The 11,143-nt window shown below is 47.0% G+C and overlaps 1 protein-coding gene across 1 annotated transcript in view; it reads right to left on the reverse strand.

Annotated features, from left to right (window-relative positions):
• Nucleotides 1-1,159, reverse strand: part of LOC102019399 (left-right determination factor 1-like) — a gene marked incomplete in the record, with an annotated part of 4,171 nt that extends 3,012 nt beyond the window's left edge. Inside the window, 1 exon segment of the mRNA XM_013504465.1 lies at nt 434-1,159. Within this exon segment, the coding sequence (XP_013359919.1) occupies nt 434-683 (250 nt within the window).
• Nucleotides 1,160-11,143: the final 9,984 nt, after the last annotated feature.

Consider the following 11,143-nt stretch of genomic DNA (forward strand, 5'->3'; position numbering starts at 1 on the left):
GGGCGTGGACCCCGCGCCCCAGCCCCGTCCAGCTCCGCTCTCCACCCGGCTGCGGGTCCGACGCCCCGGAGGGCAGAGGCTGCCCTGGGTTAGGCCGGGCGCACCGGCCGCAGACAGCGCTCAGAGCGCACAGGCCTGGGCGCGCCCGGAGCCGACGGCCGGCCGCGAGGGTTTTTTAAACGTAATCGCTGCGGGTTAGGGTGCAAACTGACCCCCGCAGGTCCCGCCTGCGCCCCAGCCCTCCGCAGGCGGGGCCTCCCCTCCCCCTCCTCTGGGACCAGGTCTGCCCAGGGGGTCCTGGCCCGGAGCAGTCTGCAGGGCGCGGTCACCCTTGCAGGCCGGGGTCCCTCCTCGTCGCCCATTAGACAGTGGCGTCCCAAAGTGAGGATCCCTTGAGACCACCACATCGGGCAAAGCCGGGGCCGGGGCTCACCGCGAAAGCTCTGGCTGAACCTCTTCCCGCGGGAGCGGTCCCCGCGGCTGCGCTGCAGCAGAGCCACGTACTCGGCCCTCACGTGGACAGGCACAGCCAGCCCCTCCACGTCCGCCCTGTGCAGGACGGGCGCCCGGCGCAGCCCCAGCTGCCGCAGCAGGCTGCCCAAGACCTGATCCCCCGTCAGGGCCTCCGCAGGGCCAGCCAGGGCCAGCACCCAGAGCGCCCAGCACAGCCCCGCAAGCCGCATGGTGCTGTCCAGAGGACGAGAGGCTGTAGCCTGTCCCAGGAGGGTCTCGAGCCGGGCTGTGTCTCCAGAGATGGGGCAGCGCTGAGCCAGCTTTATAGCCAGCCCCAGGCTGGGGAGGGCGGGCGGGAGGTCACACCCTCAGCCTCCTGGGAGCTCACAGCCAGACGGCCCCAGCCCTGAAGAGGGGGCTGTCTAGAGGGGACACAAAGAGCTGTCTGGATGCCACACAGGCCTAGGCTTCTGGTTGTGCTGCTTTGGCAGCACAACGGTATTTTCAGTGCTTGTTGAATTTCCCTGGTCTTGTCTATGAAAAGGGGAGGATATTCTGTGAAAAAAGAGACCAGTGCTTTACATCTCTATACATCTCCTCCTGGACAGGTCTGTGTCTAGGTTTATTCATCAAGAAGCAAGGAGGAAGCCGGGCCTGGCAGTACATACCCGTAATCCGAGCACTTGGGGAGGCTGAGACAGGACAATCGAAAGTTTGAGCCCAGACAGGGCAAAAAAAAATTAAGGGCTGGGCATATACTCAGTGAGAAGGCCCTGAGTTCAATCTCCAGTACTGCAATCAATCAGTAATCAATAAATGAAAGGAAAGAAGAGGGCCAGGGATGTAGCTCACTGGTAGAGCACCTGCCTGGCAAGCTCAAGGTCTTTAGCTTGATTCCCAGTACAAAAAAAAAAAGAAAAGAAAGAGCTGGGTGTGGTGGCACACACCTGTAACCCCAAAACTCTGGAGACTGAATCAGGAGGATGGACTTTGACGCCAGCTTGGAATACATAATACAGTGAAACCCTGTGTCAAAAAAAAAAAAAAATTAAAAATAAATAAGTAATAATAACAAAAAGAGCCAGCCATGGTGGCACACGTGTGTAGTCCCAGCTGAGGCAGGAAGATTGCTGAAAGTTTAAGGCCAGCCTGGGCTTCATAGTGAGTTCGACCAGCCTGGACTACATAGCAAGACTCGGACTAAAAGAAGAAAGGAGGAAAATATTCTGCATTCCTGCTGGCCCTGACCCCATTCACAGATTTCCTTGGTGTCAGAAGGGTCTCCCTGTGCCCTCAGTCTCGCAGCCACCTCCTGCTTCCCCCTGCAGGACCCTCAGGATCTGCCACAGTCCCTTCCCTCCTCCAGGACAGAGGAATCTAGATGCTGCCGACACAGAAATCTGGTAGCTGGACACTTTTTGGCAACCCCAGGAAAAGCAGTTTCTGCTGGTGTGTTTGTAATCGGATGACCATAGAGCAAGCTGCCTGCAGACAGCAGGTTCTTTCGGGGAGAGGCCCACCCACGAGCTGCTGCGGCACAGGCATACAGCTTGAGTCTCAGCCCATCCCAGACACAGAGGACAGGAACCCGGAAGGAAAGGCCACCACCACCCAGAGGCACATCTTGTCCAGAGCTGAGCTCAGGTATGGAACTGCTGCTTGTATGACCTGCTCTCCAGGGCTTGGATCTTTCTGCTTCAGTTCCCTCATCTGCAGCAGGGACAATGATGGCAGAGTCTGCTTCTAGGGCTGATACGAAGAGTAGGTACATGAATACATGCTAGGGAGTTTAGGTCTGCACCTGGCTCCCAGTAAACATCCTGGAAGGGCTTGCTGTTGCTATCATCTGTCCGAAACCCACATTCTCAAAGTTGTGCCTTTTATAAAAATATCAGTAACAAAAATAGCTTAGCGTTTTGGTTTTGTTTTGGTTTTATGGAGCTGAGGAACAAACCCAGGGCCTCTCTCATGCCAGGCAGGTGCTCTCCTACTGAGCGGTACCCCTAACCCAGCAAATATGAGCTGAATCCATCAGTGTCCTGAGCTCAGAAGACGATTCACACAGCCCTCAGGAGGCAGGTATCCCCTGCTCCTGGCACCTCTCCCAAGTGGGGTGAAGCTACCTGCTGCCCTCCCCAGTGGTGGAGGGCTTGGGATGTAAATGTAGGCACGGACATCTGTCTCTGGAGACCCCTCCTGGCTTAGAGGACCTGAGGGTGACAAGAAGAGGCCCTTGGAACTCCAGCCACCAGCCCTGTGTTCTGCCACATGGAGCTGAGCAGCAATGGTGGAGGAAGACAAGGACCTGCACGACAGCCACCAGGCAGTGAGAAGAGAGCAACTGCTCCCTTCCCCAGGCAGGTGGACACCCTGGGCCTTGGGGATGCCGTGTTATTCACAGTCTTCTTGTGTCACTCATCTCGGACAGGAAAGAGCTTTCTGGTTCTCAGGGACGGAAAAGCTCTGGATGAGGGCCCAGTACATCACACACAGATGGCCACCATACACATACCCACATGCACATGCTCACACACATATACAGTGGTGCCTCCATTCATGAACTTAATTCTTTCCCTGATTCTGATCATGAACCGAATTGGTTGAGAACCCAATCAGATTTCCCATAAGGTTAAATGTCATCTGATGCAGAGTTTATGAACGGAAGCAAAATTTTGCCAAATGCTTCTGTTCAAGAACTGCATTGTTCACAGAAGCACTCGTGAACCAAGGTACCACTGTATTTGCACATATATATGTACAAGGGGTGATCAAAAGTACAGTGAATGTTTAAATTTCTAAAACCATTGTTCAGCGAATGACACATTGCCAAGAACATGGGATAATGCATTCAGAGCAGGGAGGGATCCAGTGACACCTTGGTTGTGGAATGGCTCCAAACTTGAACTTTCCACTACTTGAACAGCAAGGTTGAAAACAGATCTGCTCGGTGTTCATAACTTTGCTTGATAATCGAACTGAAAATCTGACTTGAAAAAACCTGTCAGGGTGGAGAGTGAGTCACACGTTATATGTTGCCGTGCAGACACAAAGGGCCACGCTTCAGTCTGAGCGCCGCACTCCTTCACACGACACACAGCATTTGTGTTACTGCATTCAAACAGTTGTCACTGTGCTATTTTTGTGCTTTATTTGTGTAAAATATCATAACTATGTCTCCAAAAAAAGTTAGTGATACCAGCAGTAAAGCTAAGAGGAAAATTGTGAGAACCATGATAGAGTTAAAGAAAGAAGTCATCACAAAGATTTTTTTTGGATACCTGGAATCAAACTCATGACCTTGCACATGCCAGGCAGGCGCACTGCCACTGAGCTAAATCCCTGGCCCACGAAATTCGTTACGGTCCTGGAAAATTTTGTTTAAAGCATAATTTTCATAATTTTTGAACCAGTTATTTGTCTTTTCTTCCTTTCTTTTTGTTTTGAGATAGGTTCTCACTATGTAGTCCAGGATGACCTTGAAATTATGGTGAGCCTCCTGCCTCATCCTCCCCAGTGCTAAGATTATAGACATGCACCAACACACCCAGCTTGGTTTTCTATTATTTATTTATTTATTTATTTATTTTGGTTTTGGTTTTTCTCCGGTACCGGGAACCGAACTCACGACCTTGCGCTTGCCAGGCAGGCGCTTTGCCGCTGAGCTAAATCCCCAGCCCCCTATTTATTATTTCTTATTGGAAAAATGTGTTCTGTTCTCAAACTTTTTGGCATTCAAACACAAATTTGGAAAAATTGAGTTTGACAACCAAGGCCCCACTGTTTTTTGATAGGGATTCACAGCAATGTGTCTTTTACTGTGCTCATTTAAGGGAGATCATACATATGTGTATGTACATATACATAGAGTGTTTTAATAGGAAATAGGTGTGGACTTAGAAGAGGAAGAGGAAGAGGAATAACCCTGATTGGACTAAAGGTGTAATCCAATGGTAGAGCATTTTCTAGCATGTTTAAGTCTCTGAATTCAATCCCTAATGCAGCAAAAAAATATAAAAATAAAAAACCATGATAATCATAATGGCTGGCAGCATTTGTGGACCGTGCTCTGTTGAGCGCTGTCCATACATTGCTGTGTTATATGTAAATGCATGAGAGGACAGTGCCGTTGTTTTTTTTGTTTTGTTTTGTTTTGTTTTTGTTTTTTTACCGGGAATCGAATTCAGGACCTTGCACTTACCAAGCAGGTGGTTGTGCCTCTGAGCTAGATCCCCGGCCCGATGCTGCTGTTGTTGTTGCTGCTTTATCGATGAAGAAACTGGGGCATAAACTGTCAGTGACAGCCGTGGTCACAGAGCCGGAGGGAGGGTTGTTTCAAGGGAAGACACAGCGGTTGTGCCACATGTACAAGGCTAACAGGAGAGGAAAAGCAGCTGTCCTCACAGCTGACTGCGCGGGAGGGATCTCAGGGTTTCTGGAATCCAGACTTCTGCTGCTTCTTTGCTTCTTTTCTCTTTTCCCTTCCTCCTCCATTACCAAGGAAACTCAAGGAGAGGTTAACATTCCATCCCAGGAGTTAATGGTGTACAGTAGTGGTAGAGTACTTGTCTGTTGTTACACACACACACAGACACACAGAGACAGCCCCTCCTGGAGCTCTGGAGCTCAGTTCTCATAATTTGAACATCTCCTAAAATACAAGGTCCTCTGCACCACACAGGCCCCTGCTCTCTGGGTGACAGGCATACCCTTCTGCAAACAACAACAACAGAATGACCACTGCCTTCCTTTGCAAGTGATTAGCAGGAAAAGGATTCATGTGATGCAAACATTTGGGCCTTAAGTCAGACCAAAAGGTGCAGAAGTGTCACATTTACAGGCAACCAAAGACCCATAACTCTCAGTTACCGAAAGCTCTTCGGGGCCGCCATTCGGTAAATATGCAGTAGGCAGCCACCCTCGCTGTTGGTTGACAGGAAGCCCTGTGGTTTATCATGGGGCAGGGGGTAAGGATATAACACCCAGGCTGTCCTTGCAAGCCATGACCCCTCCTAAACCCCCACCAGGAGCTCCAGGGACTGAAGCTTACAATGAGACTGCAGACCTTGTGGTGGTCCCACAGGGTCCTGCTGTCCCCAGGCAGGAGGCCACACGGTCTTTCCCACCCAGGAGACACAGCAGGGCTGAAGGGCTCTGGGAGTCCTTGTGTGGCCAGGAGCCCCCTCTACACCTATGGTAACTGACCACCTATATGGAACCTCACCTTCCAGAGAAGACTGACAAGCGGAGGGGCCCTTTCCAGCTGTGCCCCCTGCTTCCCTAAGGTGTCAACTGGTCCTTCGGGACTGGCCTGGTGGGCAAGAACCAAGTTTATGGTGGCATCCTCTGCAGGAGCTGAAAACACACAGTCCACAAATCCCCAGAGCTCCTACAGGGCCCAGGATAGCATCCAGAGCCTCCTGCTGCAGGGAGATCAGGGACACTGTGAGCCTGCACTGCAGTCCGTGCTTATTCCAGAAACTGAGGCTCTAGGCTAGGGAACTGCGCTTACACTGGGGAGAGCCTGGGAACCTGAAGGATTGGTCCAGCCATGCACCTGACCGTCTTCATTCTCCCTGCTAGTTTGTAGGATGAGAGTTTAGAGCTAAAATCAAGTATCCATGCCATTTCTCCTGTCTCCAGGTTTTAGAGCCACGAAACCAGAGGCTCAGAGAGGTGACAGTGACCCTGAGTGCACACCATTAACAATATCCACCCACAGAAAGTCCAGGCTTCCTGTTGCCAGGCAGAGTTCTTCCCACACCATCCTGCTGTCTCTAGGGCCCACCCTCCCTGTCCCAGCTCCTGAACCAGGGTTGGGAAGATTAACCCTTAGCCCAGGCCAACCAGGGACTCGGTCAGCAAGGGTCAGGTCTGGGGGCGGGGCAGTGTAAGGCAGACAGACCAACGACAAATCCTGCAGGCTCCTAAGGACTTCTCAGGATTGGGCCCAGGTCACGAATGTGGATTCCAGGCAGCCTGAAAGGTTCTGTTGGGGAAATAAAGTAATTGAGCAATTAGTTACCAGCCAAAAGAAGGATGCAAATGTGGATTGGGAGATTTTTTACAATGGACAGATTAGTCTTGGGGAGGGAAGACAGCCACCCTTTGTCATGCAGAGGAAGCAGCCCGGCCCTCCCTCGGGCTGCGGATCTGATGGAGCATCTGGCTGTGCGTCAGGTCAGACTCAAATAAAGGAAAACTGTCCAATGGCCCCTTTTGTGCTGGGGAAGGGGAAGGTTTGGAGAGCAGGCAACAATAAAGCTGTCAGACCTCTTTATTTCTTCCTCATGTGGAAGTCATCGGGACTACGTGTGAATCTGAACTGTTTGAGGGTTTAAAATTTTATGAAAGCTGGGAGTGGTGGCACAAATCTGCATCCTAATATTTGAGAGATAGAGGCAGGAGGATCTTTGCACGTTTGAGGCCAGCCTAAGCTACATAGCAAGACCCTGTCTCAAAAAAATTTTAAGTGAAATAAATCAGACTTACAAGTTTAAATAGTTTTCTCTTTGTGAGAGAAACTTCAAGGGTAAATAAGGAGCAAAATGGAGGAACAATATTGGGAAGCAGGAAGAACATGTTCAAATGGGAAGGGAAACAAAGGGGGGTGTCTTTAAAAAGAGCTGGGCATCGTGGCACACACCTGTAATCCCAGCACTCAGGAGGCTGAGGCAGGAGGATCCTTGTGAGTTCGAGGCCAGCCTGGGCTAAAAAGTGAGCTCAAGGCCAGCCTGAACTGCATAGCCAGACCCTGTCTCAAAAAGACAAAAAAATTTTAAAAATTAAAAAATTTTTAAAAAGGATAATAATGAGGAGAGCAAGGTAAGTCACTTTTTCTTTTTTTGTTTGATTTTTAAATTTTTACATTTTTATCTTTTCCTTTTTTTTTTTTTTTGTCTTTTTGAGACAGGGTCTCACTATGCAGTTCAGGCTGGTCTTAAACTCACTTTGTAGCCCCGGCTGGCCTCAAACTCACAGCGATCCTCCTGCCTCGGCCTCCTGAAAACGAGCTGGGATTACAGGCATGCGCCACCACTCCTGGCTCAACTTTTTCTATTTTTGCTAAGAAATTTGAAAATGGATATAACTAGAGATCATCATGTTGAATGAAACAAAACAGGTTCAGAAAGACAAGTATGGCACATTCTCCCTAATACATGAGCTCTAAAAACAATAGCATGGGACTGGGGATATAGCTCAGTGGCACAAGCACCTGCCTGGCAAGCACAATGTCCTGAGTTTGATTTCCGGTACCAAAAAATAAAAATGGCATGAAAGAAGGGAGGTGAGTTTTAGACAAGAGGAAGAGAAGAGGGAAGGGGTGGGGAGGAAGGGATATTATCAATATTCACCCACTGAAAGCCAATCCTTTGTAACATTAATAAAGGGGGAGGGAAGGACAGGGTTATTGTCCAGGCAGAGGTGCCTCGGGAAGGTAGATTGAGGCCTTAAGATCTTACAAGTTCTTTCCTAATTGCAAGCTGTGATTGACATTTATGATGAATGCTTAAATTAAAAAGAATATTGGTTATTAAATAAATAAGAAGTAGGAAGATATTTTTCAAATGGAGAGAGGAGCAAGAGATGGAGGAGGGGGAGGCAGAGGAGGGAAGGGGATGGAAAACAGAGTGAAGCAACAGAGCTTTGCAAGTGGGAAGGGAACCAAAAGCTGGACGGAGCACAGGGGACAGCAGGGTGGGGAGTGAAAGGGTAAATAAGATGCGTTGTTTGCACGCACAGACCTCCATGAGAAGTGTCATCTCCATGTACTTCAAGCATGTGCTAATAATAACTCAATAAATACAAAAATGTTTATTACAGAAGACACATTGCCTCCAGCCCCCTCAGAGCACAGCCTTTTGATTGAAACACACTTTTCTCATGTTTTTGCCACTTTCTGAAGCAGTTCTGGAGTCTCCTTTAGCATCTTCACAAGGTGTGATCAAAAATACAGTGAATGCCGCTGCTGAGTGCCACCCAACAGAAAACTCATCCACTTATTCACCAGATCAGGCATCAGATTCTGGTTCCTCACCAAAGTCAAAATAACAATGAAGGGCAAACATTTCTGGTAGATTCGAGACATTGAGGCAGCCACGACTGCATAACTAAAAGACATGAAGGATCACTTGCAGAGTTGGTTCAAAAAGTGACAAGAACAATGGGATAAGTGTATTCTCAGTGAGGGAGAAGACTGTGAGGGATTAATGGCAATGTGTCTTTCACTGCGATACATTTTTTTTAAACATTTCATTCACTGTATTTTTTTTATCACACTTTGGAGAAAGGTCCTTAAGGACATGTTCATTCTGTGAAAATTCATCATGCTATGCATTTATCAATTGTACTCTTTTCTTTGTTATGGTTCAATAAAATATTTACATTTTCAGAAAAAAGACACTAAAAAAAAAAAAAATACCATGGTACCACTTTACACCTACTTCAATGGCTATAAACAAAAAGACAATGACAAATTTTTTGGTGAGAATATGGAGACACTGGAGCCCAGGTATAGTGCTGGTGGGAATGTAAAGTGGTGCTCTGCTTTGAGAAAATGTTTGGCAGTTTCTCAAACATTAAACGTAGCCTTGACACTACCACTCAATTCCTAAGAATATACCTGGGAGAAATGAAAAAACTATGTCCACACATTCTAGACGAAAGATCACGTCCTTACCACAGTGGTAAGAGGCTGGGAACAGCCGGTGGTGGCACACATCTGTAACCCTAGCATCCGGGAGGCTGGCACAGGAGGGTTATAAACTCAAGTCCCAACTAGGCAATTAAGCAAGACTCTGTCTCAAAATAAAAAATTATAAAAGGGTTAGGGATGTAGCTCAGGGCAAAGGCCCTGGGTTCAATCCCCAGTACCACAAGAAAGAGAGAGACAGAGACAGAGACAGAGAGAGACAGAGATAGAAAGAAACGGAAGAGTGCAGAGGAAAGTAAAGAAAAACACAAAACTGAGAACAGCCCAAATTCCAACTGATAATAAATAAAATGTGGTTTATCTATAAAATAGAATATCAATATACAGCAATAAAAAAGAATAAAATACTGAAAACGTCATGCAAAGTGAGAAAAGCCAGTCACAAATGACCACACACTATATAATACCATTGTACCAAATAGCCAGAGTAATGAGGCCTGCAGTGCCAGGAAGCACATGAGTGTTGTCTAAAGCCCAGGGGAGGGGGGTTTGCTGACAGCACAGCCATTGGGGGTGACGAGAACATTCTAAAGTGTGGTGATGATCACATAGCTCTGTAAGCAGAGTAAATGAATTGTATAATTATGAACTGTTTCCCAATAAACTCTTTTATAAGGAAAAAAGAAATTTGAAATAGAAAATTAAGGATATGAGATCTTAGCACAGATTAAGGCTATATTCATCAGAAACTAGTGCCAAGTTTGTTTGCTTTCAGTTTTGGCCTCGTAGCATGGGGGATGGGAGTTAGGGCCTCCTGGATGCTAAACATTCATTGAGCTACACTCCCCCAACAGGCAACCTTAGGTTGAAAAGAAGCCTCATACACTTGGCAAAGAGACAGTGAAAAGTGTCTTTCCTGTGTAGACACCTAGCTGTGGGTCAGCTTCCCCACCTCGCAGCCACTTCCAGGGCAGCATAAACATGCATAGGCCAGGCGTGCAGTGGCAGTGTGTACACGGCACCCTGGGGAAAGTCTCCTTTCCCTCCAGTCCCACTCCCCTGAACTCAAGTGATGCCTCTGGCCTCTGCTCAGGCCTACTCTGTTCCAGATGGAAATGATTTTTAAATTTTTTTAACACTTTAATTGACACACAACCTGGTCAACTTAAAGACTTAGCAATTGTACATATTTATGGGGTACAGTGTGATATTTTGATACACATATACATTGTACAATGATGAAGGCAAGATATTTAGCTTATCTATCAAACATGTATTGTTTTTCTGTGATAAGAACAAATGGTGCTGGGGAAACAGGTCATACATATGCTAAAGATGGAATTTATACCTATATCTATCACCATGTACTACCACAAAATCAAAATGGACCTGGACATTAAAACAAAAACACTGAATCTGCTGGAGGATAAAATGACCTGTGAAAAACATATACATAAGTAAAGATTTTTTAAAATAGAATCCCAAATTCACAAGAAGTAATATCAAGAATCAACAAATAGGACAATATCAAATTTAAAACCTGCACAGCAAAGGACACAACCATAGAAGACTCAAACTACACAACTGCCAAAAAAAAAAAATTGCCAGGTATTCCTCAGAGAACTAATATCTTGACTATATAAAGCACTCGAAATAAAAGACCCAGTCAAAAACGGGCAAGTGAAACAAGTAGACAGTTCACAGAAGAAGGACAAATGGCTAATACATACGTGAGGAAGAGCCCAACATCACTGGGAAACACAAATTAACACAGCCCTGAAATTGCACCTCAAGAAATCAACAACAAATGCTGGCCAGGTTGCAGGAAAAAAGGAACCTTTCTACACTGCTGTTGGGAGTATAAACCACTATGGAAATCAGTGTGGAGATTCCTCAAATGAACTGAAGCTAGAAATTCCATTTGACTCAGCTATTCTTTTTCTAGGCATCTTCCTGAAATAGTTAAAGACATGTTTCAGTGATACACACACACCCATGTTCATAGCAGCACAATTCATAATAGTTAAATCTTGGAAGCAG

The sequence above is a fragment of the Chinchilla lanigera genome, unplaced genomic scaffold, assembly GCF_000276665.1.
Source record: "Chinchilla lanigera isolate Chin_1 unplaced genomic scaffold, ChiLan1.0 scaffold00088, whole genome shotgun sequence".
Classification (NCBI taxonomy): Eukaryota; Metazoa; Chordata; class Mammalia; order Rodentia; family Chinchillidae; genus Chinchilla; species Chinchilla lanigera.